Source organism: Caretta caretta, chromosome 7 (genome assembly GCF_965140235.1).
Source record: "Caretta caretta isolate rCarCar2 chromosome 7, rCarCar1.hap1, whole genome shotgun sequence".
NCBI classification, from domain to species: Eukaryota; Metazoa; Chordata; order Testudines; family Cheloniidae; genus Caretta; species Caretta caretta.
In genome coordinates, this window is record NC_134212.1 from 29,080,985 (window position 1) to 29,103,302 (window position 22,318).

General features: G+C 46.0%; 1 protein-coding gene across 1 annotated transcript in view; it reads left to right on the forward strand.

The window, feature by feature from the left end:
• Positions 1-316: 316 nt before the first annotated feature.
• FGD3 (FYVE, RhoGEF and PH domain containing 3) overlaps positions 317-22,318 on the forward strand; it is a 188,377-nt gene continuing 166,375 nt past the window's right edge. Inside the window, exon 1 of the mRNA XM_048857647.2 lies at positions 317-507. Coding sequence (XP_048713604.1) covers positions 492-507 — 16 coding nt within the window. The 5' untranslated portion in view covers positions 317-491. The remainder of the gene's footprint in view (positions 508-22,318) is intronic.

Genomic DNA, 22,318 nt, shown 5'->3' on the forward strand with positions numbered 1-22,318 from the left:
GGGTTGTGAGAGGGACAGGATTTTTTTTCTCTGTCCAGACAGTGGAGGGGCGGGGGGTCGGTCCCACACGGAACAGGATGTGGCAGGATCCAGTTTTTACCCCTTGCCCTTGCTCCGCTGAAGGGGTGGGGCAGAGTTGCTATTGACTTGAGCGGGATGGGGGAGTCTGGGGTATCAGAGAGTGGAAGGCCACCCCCCCCCTCCCGAAGTCACTGGTGCAGCCCCTCCCCCTCCAGCGGGGAAGCTGCACCTGGCCCTAGGGACTGCAGGGTCCGCCACTCCCTCCCTCCCTCCCTCCGTGGCTGCGGGAGGCTCCCTTGTCCCGCTCGCAGCCTTGGCGGGCGCGATGCGGCGGCCGGGTGGGAGGGGGAGGAAACCCACCCCCCTCGCCAAGCAGCCTCCTTTGTGAGGGCTCGGCCCTGACGCGCCGCCCTGCCCGAGCTGCAGCCGCGCCGGGGAGCGTCCGAGGGCTGCAGGCAGCGCTGGAGCCGATGGAGCTGCCGGAGGGTGAGTCGGAGCCGGCCCCGGCCCCGCGCCGGCGGGCGGGGAGTTGTCCCGGGAGAAGTTTCCCTGCAGGCTCCGCTCCGGCCGGCGGGAAGCGGGGCGCCTGCAGGGGAGCCCGAGGGCGCCTGTGCTGGCGGCGCCGGGGGAGGGAGGTTACGGGTTTGGGCGCCCGGGAGCGGACTTGGTCGTGGCCTTGGCACTCGCCGCCTGCGGGGGGGCGGCCTGGGCGGGGACCGGTTCGGGTTCAAGGAGCGCCCAGCTGCGAACCCGGGACCGAGCTCAACAGAAACCGCAGCGGCTCCTGGGCGAAGAACCTCACCGAGCCCGGCAGTCGCTGGGACGGACGCCCAGAGGCTTGCTCCGGCCTGGGAGAGAGGGAGGGTCCTTATTAAAATAAAACCACGAGCAGGGGCGCTGGAACCATGTGTACACTGGGGGCGCTGAGAGCTGTTGCACCCAACTGTAAACCCGGGATATGATGGAAACCGCTTCCAGCCGGGGTGCAGCAGCAGCCCGCCCCGCACCCCGAGTCCCCGCAGCTCTCACCCTGACTCGGGATGTTTGCAAAGCGGCGATGGGCTCTTCCCAAACGTTTGGCACCGAAGCCCCACGTCGAGTCTCCCTTGAGCGGGCTGGGGTTTAGGGGGCACTGGGATTGCTTGGATTGACATGTACATTAGCAACAAGTGAGTTTGGAAGTTGAGGTGAGATTTATTTAGCTCAGTATTCTTCCTGATCTCCAGTCGTCTGGCTCCCTTTGAGCCCATTCATTACTTTTCCTTGGACTGAAAGGAGATTGGGGGCAGGGACCGACCCCTTTTGCATGCCTGGAAACAAGCAACTAGCTCACCTTGGACGCTACCATAAACAACATCATAATACTAATAATTAATATTTCCTCCTGCTTCACTGCTGTTGACTTATTAACTAGGGCTCTTCTACAACGGGCAACCCCTGATCTTTGCTGATTCCTGCCAGCTCCATTGCATGGTCTCTGCACGTTTGGCAGACCGGCCCAGCTGCTGTATTCAATTATTGTGCAGACAGACAGGCCGCTCTGAATGCATTTTGCACCTTTTGCTCCAGAGAATCCTGGGAGTGCTTGAGGCATGAGGACAACTGCCAGCTCAGAAGAGACTGCCGGCCCTGCTGAGTGAGACCTTAGCATGATTTTGTGGGATGTCAGCAGAGTTAAGAGTTGTGTTTGAGCAGACAAAGGACTTATCAGACTCTTTATCAACGGTTCATGTTCACCACTTGAATTAAAGTCTGGGCTGATAATTTTTTTCTTTGTGAACTGATTTGGCAGTTTGTAGCATAAATCCATTTACACAAAGGAAGAGTTAGCCGTCTTGAAAAAGACCCAAACCATTGACTCAAAAGTACATGCCTATGCTGTGGTCTTGCACTGTTGTTAGGGTAAGATGAAAAGAGTATGAGTTGCAGATGGAGCATCAGCCTTTACTGTACAACCTTGGCTCACCTTGTGTAGCAGCTATCAGAATCTAGCACCTGAAGTCTGTTAGTATTGACTGAGAGATTAGTCTTGTCTGTAAATACAGTACTGAGCTGTGTAATATATTTTTAGATCCTTCAAAAACCACATAAAACCTATCTAGTTAAACACTTATTTTGGAATGGCTATTTATTTCCTCAGCACTGTTATGACCGACCAAGAAAATCCATATTTAGGCACGTTTGAAAACCCCGAGTCTTTTTTTTCTATTTTTTAATACCTATTGGAGCTGTTACTACTTAACATAAACCACTTTCAGTCTGCAAATTGAAAACCTCTGGGCCATTATGGTCTATTGCAGCTAGCTGACTGCCTCTTGAAAGCCATACGTTCTCATAGCAAAGAAAAGAAAAAAAACACAAACCAAAAAAAAACGCTTATGAGATTCATGTTTAGAAAATTGGCTGCATACGTTGTAGCTGCTTTTTAAACCTCAATACTTAAGTCACATTTTCCATTTGAAATACTAAGAGTAGTTAAACTATATTAAAGAGATACACTCCATTTAAAAGCCCCCCCCCCAACTTTGAAGTTTTGTGAAAGGAAACTTGTATAGAATCTAACACAATAGAAATGTTTCTACAGTTAAAAAAAGTTCCAATGAAAGCATTTACTTTGTCAAACATTCCCAGTAGCATCTGAAACCCAAACACTACAGTACTAAAGCATTTGAAAGTTGACTATAAACAAAAGTGATAGTGACTTTATTGACTTTCAGTGTCCGAATGGAGGAATGCAAAATGTAAATGGAGCATAGTGGCAACATATTAGAAATTTAAAATACTGTATTAACATAAAATATCTGTTCTAAAATAAACACAAAACATTCTTTCACCTGGGTAATCTTGAGCATTGTAACAGAGATAATGATGTTTTCAGAACATATCTCAAACTAGCACAGTTGCATTTATAAATTGCCATTCAAAATAAGATGGGCCAAATTCATTCTTGGTGTAACTCTATTGTCAACAAAAAGAAAAGGAGTACTTGTGGCACCTTAGAGACTAACAAATTTATTTGAAATTTGTTAGTCTCTAAGGTGCCACAAGTCCTCCTTTTCTTTTTGCGGATACAGACTAACATGGCTGCTACTCTGAAATCTATTGTCAACAAGTTTTTTTATCTTTATTACTCATAATCCTTAGATTAATATAGGTGGGGAAAAGGCATGTTACAAATCTAACTGAATTCAATGAAGTTCCACTAGGGATGATGTCATCTATTTTGAGTATTCATTTTATAAATACAAATTCACGAGGCCCATTCTTCCTGGCAGTAGGTGCAGATTTAGTCAGCACAGGCGCATTAGCAAGGTGATCAGGCCTGCTGGACTCCTCATCTCCTCTAAACACTGGAGTCCTGATTCACTAAGGTATTTTATTCATGTGCTTAAAGTTAGTCAGATGCTTAAACAGTTCTGTCATCTCTCACATTATATTATGAGCTATTTGGTGTTTTTCTTAAAGCCCCAATTTCTAGAGTCAGATGATTGCCATTTAAAAAAAAAAAGTGAGATTCTCAGGTAATTACATTGCTAGCGCTCATAGTTACAGAGAAGCTATAAAAAGGCTAAAAAAAAGTATTACTTTAAAGATCTCAGAATATTTAAACCAATCTCATAACTTTTAGGGGCTGGACTCATAACTTCTGAATTGCGGGGGGTTGGCAATACTAGAATTTGTCCCATTTGACTTCAGTTCAGCTGTTCATATTTAAAATTAGGCACATGCTTAGGCACATTGCTCAAACCGGATCTGGGGCACTGAGCTTCCTGAGGCCTCCCCTTTTGTCTTTCTGAACATGCAGGCAGGAGCCCACTGGCTTTCTTCCCCAGGGCATGGCTCAAAGGCCCCTGCTTGAGGCACACATTGGAGCAGCAGTGGCGAGGGAACACTCAGAGACTTGAAGCAGTTTTGAAATCTCCCTGCTGGCTGTGGAAGCACTAACTGAACTGACAGTGTCCAAGGAGGTCAGGGTTTTGGTGTTGTTTAGGGCTTGAAATGCCCCAGAGATGCAAATTCAGCGAAGAGTGAGACAGCAGGCATTAAAATCCAACAAAGAATGGTGGTAATAAAACAGAACAAGAAAGCTTAATGTGAAATGCAAACATCTGTGAGGTGATCAGGGTAGGTTGTGGAAGCAGGTTGTGGAAGCAGGTTGTCTGAGCACCTGGACAGAGGGAGGAATGGCTTGGGAAATCAAAATCCAAAATAAGAGTTTCCCTGTCAGTAACATTCTGGATATATGCTGTTGGTCTTGTTTATTTACATTGCAGGCTCTGTGGCTAGGATTTTCAAAGGAACCTAAGGTATTTAGGATCCTAATTCACATTGAATTTCAATAGGATTTGAGCATCAGACTCTTTAATTCCTTCCTTTATTTGTACAGTGTCCGGAACAATGGGCACTATGCAAGCTGTCTTCTTCTTGACTGAGACCTCTGGTGCTACTGGCCAAATATATCCTTAGTAATAATGGGATATTTACTTTTTTATAAAATTGTTAGCAACTTACAAATATATTTTTACTTTTCCAAACTGGCAAGAAAACTTGCTCTAGGGCAGAGACTTTCTATGTCAAGTTTCCACTTGGAGTGCTTTTTTACAGCCCAGTTACAAACCCCTAAAATAAAGTTTTATAATAGCAATACTAACAGATCCTAAGCAATAGTGGTGCAAATGGTGCCCCTCTAATTTGTCTGTCAGTGTGGCTTGATCTGAGTTAGTCCATTTGAGGATTAAAAGGACGGGAATGTGAAAGTCAAAATGTGAGCACTAATGTTCTGTTTCTCATCTGAGCATAAACTTTATCCAACTGAAGCAACTGTGAACTTTAAGATGAATTTAGTCCTCCAGACTGGCTTGTAAATAACTCTTAAACTATTATTCATGATTTGCCATATCCAGAAAACTCAGTAAAAACATCTGAAGCTATTTACAATAGCCTGCCATCAAAAACTGAGTCTTTAATAAAGATTTCTACTGTGAAAAACAAGCAGGTTTTAAGATGCTTAAAATAGATGGACCCTTGAACAAAGAGTGAGTTACATATATGTCATGTGTAAGACAGTGTTATGTCTGCAGTAAATGCTCTCTATATATGGTGTAGCCAAGATACAACAGATCTTATGTTCTGACAAAATGTTTGTATAAAAAAGGAGTTGCTTGTTCTTTTCGAAGTGTTAACATCTATTCAGTGCTCAGTGTATTTGCAGTTTGCAGCACTGTGTTAGAAATAAAAAAGCATTAGTTTTTTATTGAGAGGACTAAACTGTATAGTTGAGAAAAAGCAGTAGCAACTATTGCTGTATTTTCGTTTTGAAGGATTTCAGGAAGCCTGAAACTTTTTTTTCCCCTTTTGTTGGCTTATTTAACTTTCATATGAAAATCCATGTGTCATTAAAGATATCTTTTTTGTTTGTTTACATTGATTGCAAAGTGATTAATAATGACACCACTTTCATACGGTTTTCATTTTTCAGATAATCTAAAAGATTTCTAGTAGTGCTGCAAAGCCAAAAAAAAAAAAGAGGGAGTATTTTCTGTTTCTCAGATGTAAACTGAGACATAGGTTCAAGACACTTTCCCAAGGTCATATGGAGAGTCAGCATTAGAGTTGCGATGAGATCTCTTGTCTTCCAATATAATGCTTGTTCCACTAGCCTATACCCCTCTCTGTGGTTGTTACTAATATTTAGCACATTTTGTGACTAGCGCTTTTCGTGCATAAGTATCAGAGGTCAGTGCGGATCTTAGCCCCATTGTCAATGAGGCATAGAGAGGGTAAGTGACTCACCTGATGCTATGCGTCGAGTCCGTGGCAAATCTGGCAGTGGGATCCAGAGGTTCAGTATAACTAGAATTGTAATTTGTGCATTTCAGGGTCTAAAAACCTTATGGAGTGTTGTTTTAAAAAAACAAAACAAAAAAACCTTCACCTCTAATGGGCCTTCCCTGTATCCAAGCTCACTATCAGCAGGTCCCCCTTGTACTAAGGTGCTGCATCACTACTTTATCTTAATACTATGAAAGCACTAGGAAACCAGCTAGTAGGGAGGGTGCAGAAATGTGAGCACCTGGTGCACCTGTCTGCAGCACTAAGTGGAATAAGTCTCACTGCCCATTCTCCTTTTATTCCTTTTTGATTGTGCATGACTAGGGGATGAAGGCCAGTGGCAAAATGAGATTAAAATGAATGGAAGACTTAAGTTTCTGCAAACACTCCCAAACTGTACGCACTAGTCTTTCTGACTCTAACTACAGTACTGTGAGAAATACCAGTGATGGCTGTTAATGGTTTCCCATTAATAGCACCATTAAAGTGCATTGCTACTGTGGCCTCAGACCACTAGTGCTTCAAATTGCCTTTTTTCTAGTGGTGCAAGTAGGGCGGTCCGGTACACCATTAAGATATTTATGGCCGATACGCCGTACCGGAAAGACACAGGAGTAGAGTGTGGCCAGTAGCTCCCCTGGCGTGGCTATACCGCCCCCAGCCCGTCCACACAGCTGCGTCTCCTGTCTGGGGTCTGTAGAGCCCTGCAGGCGGACAGGACTGGGGGTGATACAGCAGCTGCTGCGCCAGAGGAGCTGCTGGTATGGGGCCACCCGGCGGCCCCACATTCTGCTCCTTTTGCCACTGGTTCCCTGCTCCTTTCGCCGTTGCAGTTTCTCGGAGAGCCCTGCGGTTCAGGGCTCTCTTGGGAACTGCAGCGGCGAAAGGAGCAGAACTTAGCGCCGCTGGGTGGCCCCCTGCCAGCAGCTCCTCTGGCGTGGCTGTACCACCCCCAGCCCTGTCCTCGGGCGCGCTGTACAGACCCCAGACAGGAGACATAGCTGCGTGGAAGGGCTGGGGGCAGTACCACGGCCCCACGTTCTGCTCCCTTTGCTGCTGCGATTCTGGAGAACCCTGCCTTTCAGAAGTCAGTGTCCGGCACAGTGGGAGGACAGAGCTGGGGGCCGGGTGGGGCGGGGCAGGGAGGAGTCACGTGGGGGGTCATGTGTCCCCCTTTTGCTGGTGCCTCCTCCTTTGTGTCCCTCCCACGAGTCGCCTATGCACAGCGTACCAGTAAGAAATAAATTCTACTTGCACCACTGCTTTCTTCCTCCTCTTTTTTTTTTTTTTTTTTTGGTGTCACTGACTTCTGTTGCTATTTGGTCCTCATGTAAATAAAAAACATACTTTTGTGGAAGTTATCAGTGCTGTCCACCCTCTATGGATGCTGGGTTGAAGTCTCTTCATTTTATGTCCAGACTTAGAGACTGACCCTGCCGTGAAAGAAATTGGTGGCAAAACTCCCAGTGACTTAATAGGGGCATGAAGTGGTACTTAATGTGTGTCTCTCCACTCACCTGCATTTGCTGTGCACAGCTCTTCTTTTTCATCAGTAGTTTTTCACTGTCATTTAATCTCAGGGAGACTGTAATGTCCCTTGGGCTGTGTTGTGGTGACCTCAGACAGTGAAAAGGCGATCTAGAACTCAGCAACCGGCATGAAAGGATTAGGAGTAAAAAATAGTGACCCAACTACATGTACTTAAACGCTGCATGAGTATGATTTTAGTATCTGTCCGACAACACTATGCTCTCTGCTTTGCTTTTTGTTACACGCTCTGAGCCAGATTTTCATTTATAAGGCTGTAAGAAAATTGCAGGTTGTGATTTTTGGTGTGGAAACTGCAATTTTCAGCACTCACCACAACTTCTTACAGTTGATGCAAATTGGAGTGGTGTCGTGACCCCATCCCTCATGTCGCAAAGCCTCTCGCTCATGGTGTTGCAAAGCCACTCACTCAAATTTGGCTTGGCCACCCCTACCCCCATGACCTGGTGGAGGCAGTGGCGGAGATGGATGAGGAAGAGGCTGGGGACCTGTGCAGGTCAGGGCTAAACTCCCAGAGATGGTTGTCCCACTTGCTGCCTGCACTCAGTCCTGCTGGCACTGGCCTCACACTTTGCCCAGGGACAGTTCTGCCTTTGCCAGGAGGTGTGGGGCTGGGCCAACTGACCACCAGTAGCTTCTCCTCGACTGCGAGGACGTGGCCTGCTCTGTAACTCCACCACATCGCTACCCTGACGGCACCTCTGCATGCATCGTGACGGAGGGTTGGCTGAGCCACACTTGAGTAGCACTGCAGCCTTGTGTGCCAGGTTACAATGCCACTCTCTGAAGCATGGGTGGTGGTGGTTTGTTGTGTTACTTGAGCTGACTGCACCAAAACTGGAGCTTTAACAAACTGTGGCTGCAACGTTTGAACCAAAAAATCCCAACTTTATTATAACCTTATTCATTTACACCAATCCCCCTTTATACCATTCTGTACCATGGTGTAAAGGCGCTTTAAAGGGGTGATTTATAAGGTAATCGACTCCTTTAAAGCCTTTTACACTGCCAGAGTGGTGTCAAGGGGCTATATTGTAACTGTGAATCTGGCCCTCAGTGTGGAATGAAATCCCTGAGGCAGTGGTTGTGGAAAGCTTAACGGCTGTGACTCATTGGGGTCTATTCTGTGGTAGTCTTATTAGGCCGTAGTAGCATGGGGAAGATAGTTGTCAGTGTTGAGGAAAAACTAGCATCAAACATTAATCGTCCCGTCCCCCCCGGTCGTTCCCCAGATAGTAGAGACATGTGCAGTGTTCTTAATTGCAAGAATTGGAACCATTTTATAAAAAACTTATTTTTCAAAGGCTTCTACAGTATGTTTTAAAGTGTTAGGAGCATCAATTGCTGTTTTGAAGCAAGCTCTGTATATTGACGAAAAAGCTGGCATCAAACAGTGAATGGAATAATATACAATTCATACTCTTCAAATCTGTTACTAGTAGGAAAAGGCATTCCTTTTGATGACAGAATCTTCAAGGCGTTAACAGATGGGCTGGAACAGACTACAGGAAGCTTTATTGTAGGAGACAAGGAACTATTAAACATCTTAGTGCCTCGTGAACATGAATATGAAAATGAATAATTAGATACTTTAAATTGTATTTCAAGACATGTTTTATTTTCTCTTTTTAAGTAATTAAGTTCTGGGATTTCTTCACAGATTGCTTTGATGCATCCTCTTACAAATCTCTTGGATGGATGAATATTCAGTTTTGAGAGTGTATTTTTTGTAGAATTGCTGAGTGAATATAGCATTTATAGAGCACTTGCCATTTTCCTCTCTCCAGCTATGGACTACTTGTAAAGTGCTTGAACTGACGTCAGTGCAGTGCCATCACTGAAAGGTAACCTCTTCTGTCACTGCCATTTTATGATAGTCATTACATGTAATCTGGGTAAAGGAAAGGGTGAAAAATCTATTGATTTAGGAGACAGACCTAAAGAATTCACTTCCAACAGGAGTCCCAAACAGAAATCTAACCTGTGTCCTGGAGGCAAAAGTTTTTAGGAACCATTATGTGCACAGCAATACACAGACCTTTACAAGTCATATTGGGAACCAAAACCAAGATCTTTGAAGACTGCTAAACTCCATATTGAGGACCTGCCTGATTTCAAAAGTGCTGAACATACAACAGCTCCCACTGGGTGCTTGAGTTTTTGAAAACCAGGCAGGTACCTACGTATGGATGCTAGGCCAGTGGGAGCTGCTGGTATTCGGGACTTCTGAAAATCAGGCAGGTATCTAAATATGGATGTATAAACTTGCTTCAGGCTCCTATTTTTGAAAATCTTGGCCTACCTTTTTTTGGTGCTTGCAAGGTCGTCTGAGCACAAATTCTGTCTTGGAAACTTAAACCTGAACAAATATTAACATCAATGAGGTTTCGGCTACTTCAGCAAGGATTTGGAGCATTGAGGCTGGAATGGGGTGGACATTATTGTACTGATCACTGTTTGCTAGTTCTGTCACGGGTACAAGATCTGCTGTAGCATTCTCATAGAAGGAGGTTCCTGCAGAAGTTTCCAGATGTGGGTGTGCCACCTTTAGCAGAGCTCACTTTTTCAACCTGTGCTGGTCATCTGTTGACGCATCACTGCAAAATCACTGATGGGAGCAATAAGAGAGAAGTCTCCTGATGCAGTCAAATTATCTGTTGCCATCCTCTGTGTTATCTCTCATCCTCTGGAAGTTTCCCATTTGTGTTTTGAAGAACAAGTAGGACCTTTACTACCGCCACATCCTAAGAAGGCTGGGGGGTGGGAGTTTGGAGAAATGAAAGGGAGAGAATTGCTGAGAGAGAGAGCATGGAGGTGAGACATTGAGACAGTAGGGGGAATAGAGAGAAAATACAGAAGGTATAAAAAGGAGGAGAAAGGTGAATGAGAAGACAGAAATGTCTTTGAGAAAGAGGGTTTCCAAGTAAAGATGTACCAATAAATATGAAACATTTTAAAAAGAATTAACAATTACAGAACAAATAGTCTGGGCTAAACCATGGACACTGGAAAACACAGGAAAAAAAGATACTTCTGGACATAGAAAGAGAAGTGCAGAATGGGAAGAGAAAAGGGAAATAAATGGGAAAACAAATCTAGTCTTTATTTCATAGAAAGTCTGCTTTACTATATAGCATCCTCAATGGTGGCTTGGTGGTTTCTTGGGATGGGGCTTTGGATGTATAGAAAGAACAGCAGCATCCCATATCGAGACCCTTTTGGGAAAAATTGACAGGTATCCCATGAAACTCCTCTACAGAGACCTCTTACACCTGGTCAAACAACAGTGCACCGAGCAGCACCTTGCCCTAGAGCATCTTCAGAATCTCAGCCATCTTGATGATGCCATTGGGCTCATGTTCCAGAGCATAGCAACCATGAACCTGACTAATAGAGTAGAACAGAGGATCAAATCCTCAGCTGGTATAAACCAGTGTAGCTGACTTGAACCCAATGTATGAAATCTTGGCCCTGTTAAATCAATTGGAGTTTAGCCATTGACTTCAGTAGGGCCAGGCTTTCACGCCACGTGTGTGAGTGAAGTCAATGGAACTACACTGATTTACACTGTCTGAAGATCCGGCCCACTCCACTGAGACAGGCTGCAAAACAAGTCAGTATTTGAATGATTGAGTTCCATTATTGTTTGCAAGTAGGGAACATGTTTTCCTAATCAACAAAGAAATGTATCGAATGTTTCTCTTCCCCTCCTGCCAGATGTCAGAGAAACCAGAGTTATGGGATAGATGGGTTTGCAGATAGGAAAATCTCAACCTTTCCAGTTTCCTGTGGTAGGCAGGTATGCCACCTATATGGAACACACCCTACTGATTCAAGTAATTGGTGACTTGAACTGAAGCTTCCCATGGAGTAACTAATGGTGCTACCTGCTGAGCCATTCTGTAGCTCTGTATTTCTAATCGCAATTGAAATTCTCTTAGCCTGTTTCTGAACAGCAGAAAGGCACAGAGCCAATTGTGGAAAATAAAAGGATTCTAAGGGCTGGATTCATGAAAGAAATAAAGGTAGAATTTTTTTATTCCTTTTGTTTCTAACCTGAATAAATAAATGGCATACTTGTTTAGCAAATGTCTAGTTGTTTTAAACTTTTAGTACTATTGGGTAAACTTTTAAATACAGAAAACAGAAGGTCCCCTGCCCTTAGTCCTGATCTTTGAAGAATTACACATATGCTTAACTTCATGCATGTGAATAGTTCCATCAAAGTCACCAAGACTACATAGTTAGGCCCATGTGTAAGTCTTTTTGCAGGATCAGGGCCCAGGCATTAATTCTTTACCACATGAGGAGTGAGTCTGCATGAGAAGTGGCAAGACCAGTTTAGAGTTCGGGAGTTTCCTACCTGGCAAGCACCTGTGATGCCAACAAGCCCCAAAGGTTCACCAACTGAGCAGTGGATGGCTAGTAACAACACTCTAAAATACAGACACCCCAGTGTCTGGAGTTGCTTAAATCAGCAAGGTCCAGCTATTGCAGCTTGATAGTGATGATGAGTGAGCTGCCAAAGCAGCTACTTTCTGTGTTGCAGAGTGGGGAGGGCTCCTACCACAAGATACTTCTTACTTGTTTGTAAGCAGAACTCATTTGTGCAAGTGCCGCACAATTATAACCTAATCTAAATTTTTTTACTTTTAATTTTTACAACTAATTAAAAGTTGTGCAAGTATCAAAGACCCAGTGCATGTGTGTTGTAAGGATCATGGGAACTGTCATACCGGTGATCGGTCTGTTCTGGTGTCTTGTTTCTGACAGTGACCAGTACCAACTACTTCAAAGGAAGGTGCAGGAAACAAGTGTGAGGCAGTTATGGGACAACTTGTCCCAATGGAAATTTCTTCCTGACAATCATTCTAGATTGGCTTATATCCTGAAGCATGAGGATTTATGTCCAAAACTCTTATGCTGAAATTCAGGTTTCACTGAAGTCAATGGGAGTTTTACTATTAACTTAAGTGAAACCACAGTTTTAAAGACTTTACTATTATAATTCTGGATATTCCTGTCACCCATATAAATGTCCAGTTCTCTTTTGAATGCTGCAAACTTCTTGGCCTCAATAATATCTTCTGGCAGTTAATTCCCCTGGCTAAGTGTGTGCCCTGTGTGTGATTTGAGGAGGTGAGGAGGGGGAAAAGAAACAATTCCTTTCTTGTTACCAGTCCTGTTGATTTAGACTTGTAGAAGTGTGTAGATTAAATGGTGGCTACCATAATTTTATTTCTTTGTGCACTCCAAAATTTGATCTATCTGTTTTGACATTGAACTTCATGTTTTTTTTCCCCCAGCTGCCACACAGCTTGGCAGAATTCTAGCAAGTTGAACTTGAGTTCATTAAGGGAAACCCACAGACAAATTGCTTCTGACTGTACTATAGGGGGCATTGTTAGTGGCTTTTTTCTCTACGTAGTTTGTGACATACTGAGTAATCCTATCCCTGCTCATTTCTCAAACACCTGTTGAAATGTAACCTGTTTTGCTGGCATCTAAAAGTGCCTTTGAAAGCACCATTTTCTCCTCTGCCAAGCAATGGATTTGTGATACACTTCAATATGCTAGTTTATTCTTTTGTAAAGCACTGCTGTAAGTTTGCCTAGAATTCTGTTTTTGCTCACTTTGGCCCTGATTCTGTGAACATGCACATCCTTAACTATGAAGGGAATGGAACTACTCGCATGCTTAAAGTTAAGCATATGTTTGCAGGATCTGGGCCTTTAGTAACAGCTGCTATTAGCAAAGTTGGCAGGCTGTGGAGGGGGCCTTGTCTACTCAGAAGGATGGACAACAGCTGTACTTAGGTTTTGTTGCTATGAAGAGGGGATGTTTCTGTTGGAAGTGCACATAGGGCTGGGGTACTACGTGCTAGGGAGAAAAATGGAGTTCCGCACAAAGCCTCCATTAAATTGCTGGAACTGAACTCAGGTGTTGGTCAATAAGTAATGCCGCACTTAAGTTTGCAGCAGCACTGCTGCTGGAGAGATGACTGATGCTTCTGTTCTGTGGCTTAGGAATCTGAGAGAACCAGGAACCTAAGTGTATGTCTACACTACGAACTTAGGTCGAATTTATAGAAATCGTTTTTTTAGAAATCGTTTTTATATAGTTGATTGTGTGTGTCCCCACACAAAATACTCTAAGTGCATTAAGTGCATTAACTCGGCGGAGTGCTTCCACAGTACCGAAGCTAGCGTCGACTTCCGGAGTGTTGCACTGTGGGTAGCTATCCCACAGTTCCCGCAGTCTCCGCTGCCCATTGGAATTCTGGGTTGAGATCCCCATGCCTGATGGGGCAAAAAACATTGTTGCGGGTGGTTCTGGGTACATGTCATCAGGCCCTCCCCCCTCTGTGAAAGCAACGGCAGTCCATCGTTTCGCGCCTTTTTTCCTGAGTTACCTGTCCAGACGCCACACCACGGCAAGCATGGAGCCAGCTCAGCTCACTGTCACCGTATATCTCCTGGGTGCTGGCAGACGCGGTACTGCATTGCTACACAGCAGCAGCAACCCATTGCCTTGTGGCAGCAGACGGTGCAATAGGCCTGAAAACCATCCTCATCGTTTTCAAGGAGGTGCTCCTGGCCACCTTGGTAAGGTTGGTCAGGAGCGCCTGGGCAGATATGGGCACAGGGACTAATTAGGAGTGACTCGACCAGGTCATTCTCTTTAGTCCTGCAGGCAGTCCTATTGTACCATCTTATGGTGAGCAGGCAGGAGATGAGGATGGCTAGCAGTCCTTGTCACGGAGTCCCCGGGCGATGCTCTGGAACTGCTCCCTACGAAGCCAGTCAGGACTCTGGGGGAGTCTCCTTTCTGTGAGCAGACTGTCTTCAGGACACACAGCTCACACAACTTCCACCTTCTTGGGTCTGACCTTGGAGCATTCAGCATCCTCTGCCCCTCCGTGCGCTTCCCACAGCGAGTCTACCCAGGCGGGGTCCTGGGGAAGCCAGAGGGTCCTGCACCCCAACTTCACAGTAAGACATGACTCCCAGCCAGCCAGTAACACAGAAGGTTTATTAGACGACAGGAACATGGTCTAAAACAGAGCTTGTAGGTACAGAGAACAGGACCCCTCAGCTGGGTCCATTTTGGGGGGCAGTGAGCCAGACAGCCCCGTCTGCATTTCACTCCATGTCCCCAGCCAGTCCCAAACTGAAACTATCTCCAGCCCCTCCTCCTCTGGGCTTTGTCCGTTTCCTGGGCCAGGAGGTCACCGGATTCCTTTGTTCTCCAACCCTTTCGCTATCACCTTGCGGGGGAGAAGGGCCCAGGCTATCAGTTGCCAGGAAACAGGGTGTTGGCCGTTCTCTGTGTATAGACCCCTGCACACACCTGCCCTCTAGGGCTCTGCAATGATCATACACTCTTATCCCACCACCTAGATACTTAAGAACTGCATAGGGGAAACTGAGGCATCCCCACAATATTCAGAGGAAACATTAACAACAGTCCCGCTTCGTCACATCTCTCCCCCCTATGAGACCGAACTGAGCGGGGTCACTTTAGCCGGTGACCTGGGGAAGTTCGAACCCACCAACGTTCTCATGGATGCCCCAGCATCTCTCCCGTTCCTTGGTGGGAGTTACACCAGGCCCTTCCAGTTTCACACCCTCCCTCAGATAGGGGGTGGTCGATAGCACTTGCATGCCGCATGTGGGAAGGTTTATGTGGCCCGTGCCCTTTTGCCACCCCAAAACCCCCGGGGGTCAAACTGGGATCGGGTCTTCTCCCAGCGCTCCAGTTTGGAGGGCTGCAATTCGGGCTCTCTTGGTTAAGAGCCCCCATCTTGACCTGGGCCACCTACTGTTCACTTACAGAACTAGCATGGAGACATTCCTTTCTCAACAACCTTGTCTCCCCAACAAGCTGGCCAAACACAGCCACTTGGTTATTGGACGGTTTACCTTTCTTAACAGCTTTCACTTCATCTGAGACCTTCTCAAAGCTATCCACACTGGATCTTTCAACAGGAAAGTCAGTGGATCCATTCACAACAGAAAGTTTCTGGCTGTTAGGAACTGAAACTTTCTTGATTAAATCACTTTCACACCCTTCAGTTGCAGTAAACTGCTTGCAAAGACTCCATGAGGATTCCTTTCCCTAGGGGCTTTTCTATGCAACAATTCACCGTTCACAGAAATTCTGCCCTTACCCGGTTTACCTAGGGCTTGCTCTAGAGGAACACTTTCCTGAGCAATAACAGACTCTTTCTGGGTCTCACTTACATCCAGAATCACCTCTGGCCCATCAGGCGGATTCCTACACAATCCCCTTTCAGGCAAACTTACAGACTTCCTAGATGAAAGGTTAGAAGCATTCTTCTTCCCTTTGCCACACACAAGTTCAGGAATCTTTTCCTTCTTGCTACAGGTTTCCACACCCTCAGTAGGTAACACAATCAAATCACCTTTCTGGACTCCTTGTGCCCTGGCTAGGATCTCACCCTGATTAGACAGAGTTGCTACACCCTTTCCCAACAACACACTAGCAACAGGCAAAATACAAGCACCAGAATTGTGTGGGCTCTGGGATTTTGCATAGACAGTAACTGGATGTGACCTAGTTACAGTGCCATTCTCCGTAGCAGACACAAACTTAGGACCATTCCCTTCCTGGGCTTTAGTTGAATCCAGAACCAACTCTGAGACAACTGCACTATTCTCAGCTGTCACAGGCTGAAAGGCCCCTTCTGTCTGCTCCACAGACAAAGAAGAGCCGGACACACTTTCTCCTTTACCAGACACACAGCTTGGGATCTCATTCCCCTTGTCCCAGCACACAGGGCTGTTCACAGACAACTGCTTGGAGACCGGGGTAGCTCGCTCCATAGGCAAGTCAATACCCCTGACAGACACAGGCACATTTCCTTCACTGTCCCAATTCTCCACCCAGGTAACAGGTAAGGTACAGGGACACTCATCTTCCACTATCCTCGCCTTCTCAAACTGCTGACTAGACAAAGCCATCAGCTCACAAGGCTGCCTAGGCTCATCCAAACTTTCCTTACCAAGCACCTTGCCACTCCCAACAGATACCCTGCCCTGCCTGTGTCTCCCCCCACCCAGCTGGGGCTCAGCTCCCACTGTTGTCAGCACTGCCCTTGCTGTCCCAGTGGGAGTAGGCAGTGAGCTCGCTGCTTTCCTCACTGCATCAGAGCCAGCATGAGCCCCCTCTCCCGTGTGCAAGGGGGCGGGGACCATCTCTCTGTCCCACCCAGCCCCACGGCTCTGATTACAGGCAGGCAGGTAGGTAGCCTAAGCCTAGCAGCTCCTCCCCGCTGCCAGCCAGGTCATCTGCATTTTCACTGATCATTTCCCTCTCCGCCGATTGGTTCCCTGCATTCAAATTCAAACCCTTGGCCATTACAGGAGCAGGGCCTGGATCCTGTCCCAAAGAGAGACAGTCACTCCCCAACAGGGTCTCACAGCTGATATCCTGGAGAACCTCAACGACCAGCCAGCCCCACCCCTCCTGGGTCTGCACAGGGATCTGGGCCATAGGCAGGGCGAGGAGCTTCATCCCTGAGACCCTCACCCAGCTCACACAGCCCCTCAGTATCTGAGGCTGCACCACCAAGGGCCTGAAAACAGTTCTCTCTGTCCAAGGATCTTGCCACCCCAGGAATGTCTCCCCATTGACCATCACCTTCCGCTCCAGCTGGAGGTCCAAGGGGCCTGAGCCCAGGAGACTCCACACAGACATATAGGTTGGGACCAGGAGTGGGAGCCTGTCCATCTCCCCACCCATCTGGCTGACGGAGTCTATGGCCTTGGGACCCAGCAAGGGAGCTAGACACTGGGGGTTTTCTGCAGGGTCCCCCTGGTTCAAATAGCCAGCCTGCTCAAAGGCAGTGAGGTGGGCATCCACATCCTCCCTGTCCCAGGGGCAGCAATTTAGTATTGAGGTTCCCTGCGGAACTGGCACCCCGGGGTCTATCCCCACTCACCCCTGGGAGGTCCCCTATGCCTCTCCGCTCCACCATCGCCAGTTCATGCTGCTGCTGCTTCTGCAGCTCTTTTCGGACTCTCGCTGTCTCTCACGGTCCTCTTGCTCTCTTGGACTCAGCTCTAATCCTGTCCATCTGCGATCCCCGGATGGGGAACCCGATCATGAAGACCCCCGTCTGGTCGTGGACAGGAGTCTTGGGGATGCCTGGCTACTACTCCAGCTGCTCCCAGATCCTGCTATAGCCCCATTTGGGTCAGGAATCTGTTCCTTAGAGCGGTCATCCTCCTCCAGCTGCACGATTAACTGTGCTTTGGTGAACTTTCCAATGCTCAACCCTCTCTTCTTGCACAGGGTTACAATGTCCTTCTTAAGGAGATGGTGATAGGCCAACACTCCGCTTTTCCCAACTTGTTGTGGACACACAGGCCTGTGTGCTCTCAGCTCCCCATGGTTTCCAGGGAGAACCCCTCGTGTGCCAGCCTTCTCAAGGTCACCACCTCTTTGCCAGGGTCGAGCTGCAGACTCCTCCGCCCCTTGGGCTGCTCGCTGCAATCCCCAGCTTTCTGACCTGGACCCCAGTGAGTCTAATGCTGGCCCTGCTTGGTGGACCCCCTGAAATCTGCTCGCGGCTCCCCAGGGGGCCCGGGACCCCCTGTTCTAGATCCAACCTTTTCTCTCCGACCAGATGGCAAAGACTCCTTCCAGGTCTGGATCAGCTCTTATCTTGACTATTGAAAAGTTTTCCCTCTGTGGTTTTTCCAGCATCTATCTATCTTGCATCACTCCAATCCATACAGAAAGTAGCTGCTAAAATCATCCTCCTAATCTACAGAATTGACTGTTACCTCCTTTGAATTTCTCCAGGAAGCCCCCACCGGATGTGATGAAGTCCCTCATAATTCTGCTTCTGCCGAGTTAACTCATCAGGTTGAAGGCCAGAAAGGATCACCAGATCACCTAGTACATAAGAATGGCCGTACTGGGACAGTCCAATGGTCCATCTAGCCCAGTATCCTGCATTCCAGCAGTGGCCAATGCCAGTTGCTTCAGAGGGAATGAACAGATCAGGCAATCATCAAGTGATCCATCCCCTGTGGTCCACTTACAGCGTCTGGCAACAGAGGCTAGGGACACTCAGACCATGGTGTTGCATCTGTGACCCACCTGGCTAATAGCCATTGATGGACCTATCCTCCCTGATGATATTTGGTTCTTTTTTGAACCTTGTTATACTTTTGACTTTCACAACATCCCCTGGCAATGAGTTCCACAGATTGATCGTGTTTCGTGTGAAGAAGTACTTCTTTTTGTTTGTTTGAAACCTGATGCCTATTAATTTCATTAGGTGACCCCTGGTTCTTGTGTTATGCAAAGGGGTAAATAACATGTCCTAATTCACTTTCTCCACCCTATTCATGATTTATAGATCTCTATCCTATCCCACCCATATAGGTCATCTCTTTCCCAAGCTGAAAAGTCCCAGTCTTTTTAATCTCTCCTCATACGGAAGCTGTTCCATACCCCTAATCATTTTTGTTGCCCTTCTGTGTACCTTTCCCAATTCTAATATATCTTTTTTTGAGATGGGGCGACCAGATCTGCACACAGTATTCAAAATGTATTCTGACCTCCTGCATACCACAGGCCACTAAATGGCACTCAGCCACACCTGACTTTTGGGTCTTATCATTTTGCCTTCAGATCACACTGCTCTGCTTCAACAATTGCCATCATCCCTCTTCCCATAACATTGCTTTAGTGTGAAATACCCTTTGTGAATGGGTGTAGCAAGACATTGGAGCCCCCTTGTTCAAATCCTTCCTTAAGACCCATTTTATCATGACACCCACCTAGAACGACCAAGGGCTTATCTTCATATACAGCTATCGCGCTTTAGTGAAGACACTCCTATGCCAATGGGAGAGCATCTCCCATCGGTGTAGTTAACGTTCCCACTTCCGGAGGCAGTAGCTATGTTGGCGGGAGAAGCTGTCTACCCAGGGGGTTAGGTTGGTATAACTACATGGATTTTTCACACCCCTGAGCGATGTAGTTACCCCGATACAGGTCTGTAGGGTATACCTGGCCTAAAAGTAAAAACTAAAAAGCTATAAAACTGCATATACAGACCCTTGTGTAACCTGTGTTAACTTAGGGTAGCTTTGTCTCTCTTTGTAGTGGCCAGATCTCTTTTTATAGAGGTTTATGAGTGTCCACTCCCTCTCAGTTAATGACCCTGTAGGTCAGATAGTTGAGGCTTAGGCTGTGTCTACACTTCAGCTGCTATAGCAGCCTAGCTGCAGTGGTGGCACTGTAGCAGTTTAAGTATAGACACTCATTACAGCAACGGGAGGGGTTCTCCTGTCACGGTAGTTAATCCACCTCCCCACTTTCCATCATTAACCTAGCGTTGTCTACACTGGGGGTTAGTTTGGCTTAACTGTGTTGCTCAGGCATGTAGATTTTTTACCCCCTTGAGTGATGTAGCTGGGTCGACCTAACATTTTAGTGTAGACCTGGCCTTATGCTTCTGGATCCATAAATCTGGGTTAAGGCCTGGCATACGTCTCAACCAAGGGCATCATTACATGTGGTTATTCAGCAAAATAACATGCACATAATCTGATAGCTGTGACCACTGTCTTTTCTTCCTGCATCCCCACTCCTGTATTTTGTTGCCTTTTTGTTACATTATGTATTAAATCAGACTGTAAGCTCTTTCAGACAGGGTGCAATGGCAATTCTGGGTGTGGTAAAATAACAAAGCCAACTCTCGCTGTGGTTACATAGTACTGCCCATCATTGTTAAAAGCTTTAGAGGCTTTATTCTGGAGTCTGCCCTTAGGCAAAAATAATTTTGATTTCATCAAAGCATGTAGGAACCAAAGGATCTAGTCCATTACACATGCATGAATATTTATTCCTTATATTACATAACTAAGTCAGTATTTCATTACTAGTAATCGAGCTTGTGGGTTACTTTTAAAAGTACATGAATAGACTTTTTTTCAAATGTCAAATTATCCCTCAAATTAAATTTCTCAAACTAATGATAATGCCTTAGCAAATGGTTTACAATGACACTTTTAAAGCTGCTTAATTTTGTGGGGTGTTAATTTTAAAGTAGGTACCTTTTTAAGTAGTTTGAAAATCCCATCCCACATTAAAATTAGAGTCACATAAGTGACTCAGGCACCAGTCCCATTTTTGTCAGTTTTGAAGTCAGTTTTGAAACTCTTCTTTTTGCAGGACTTTTGCAAATTCTACCTTCAGTGTTTCAGTAAGTTGAGTATTAAAAGATATTGCCTGAAGGAATAAGCTTTTCCTTTTGTCTTCGCTGCTGGCTATCCTGGTGCCAGATATCAAGGGGAGGTCACACTTAAAGAGATTAGCAGAGGACTGAGTAAGATAAACCCTTGTCTTAACAACCAGAGTAGACAATACTTTCCATGATGCACTTGCCCTGTCGATCAAGGGGTAGGGGAGGGATGTCATTTAGTGTATTATGGTTGGCATTGATTCTTTTTGTATCTCTTTAATGCCAATATAGTAGGATGAGACTGAAATTGATCTGTTCATAGTGCATGCCTATAATGAAAGCACATTTGTTTTAAAAATGTATAGAAAGGGAAATGTTTTAATGGAAACAGTACCAGTGTTTGTGGTACTGTAATAGTTTGTATGTAGAATTCCATTTAATCTTGCCTTTGGGTTTGAAACTGGTTCTAGGATATCTCAATTATGCAGTTTTAAATATGAATTGTTCATGCACCTATAATTTGATAGGTAAATTGTGTAAATGGGAAAAATTAGTTATGAACAAGATTTTTCTTGTTATTACATTTGACTTTTATATTAGGAATGTACAGAAAATGGATGATTTCAGACTTCATTTCATTTTTCTGTAAGTGAAAAATAGCCTTTTTGCCATGTTATTAGTCCATACTTCAAACTGGTGCCTTTGAGTACTTTTTTTCAATGGACTATTAAATATGTTGATCACTTTAGATAAGCTATTACCAGCAGGACAGTGGGGTGGGAGGAGGTATTGTTTCATGATTTCTGTGTGTATATAAAGTCTGCTGCAGTTTCCACGGTAAACATCTGATGAAGTGAGCTGTAGCTCACGAAAGCTCATGCTCAAATAAATTGGTTAGTCTCTAAGGTGCCACAAGTACTCCTTTTCTTTTTGCGAATACAGACTAACACGGCTGTTCCTCTGAAACCTATTAAATATATAGGTCTCAATCCTACAACTAAACCTGCTAGCATAAACCCTTAAGACCAGACCTCTGTGCTTAAAACTCAGATCAAATGGCAAATGCATTTACTTCGGAGGTCCTTGCTAGAGCTTTCAATTGCAGGACTGGGGCCACAGTTTGTAAAGAAAAATGTTTACCATGGTTTTGCACTGTCATTTTTCCACATACTTAGTGGCAGCCATTGTGAAGTGAGACTTAAGTAGGCCTTACACCAGCAGTCTCTAACCTTTTCAAGCACAAGATCACTTTTTGCATTTAAATGCAACCCACGATCTACCTCAAAGAAAATGTAGAAATAACAGTAATCACGCAAACCCAAACACCCTTGCCTGGCCCCTGCCCTGCCCCTTCCCCCAAAGCCCCAGCCCGCTCACTGCATCCCTCCTCCCTCCGTTGCTCGCTCTCCCTCACACACTTTCACCGGGCTGGGACAGGGGGTTGGGGCGCAGGAGGGCATGCGGGCTCTGGGCTGGGGCTGAGGGGTTTGGAGTGTGGGAGGGCTCCTGGCTGAGCTTGGGGCAGGGCTTTGGGGTGCAGGAGGGGGTTCAGGGTGCAGGATCTGGGTGGGAGTTTGGGTGCAGGAGGGGGCTCAGAGCTGGGGGAGGGGGTTGGGGTACAGGAGGGGGTGTGAGGTGCTGGCCCTGGGAGTGGCCTGATGGCTTGGGCAGCGGGTTGGGGTGCAGGCTCTG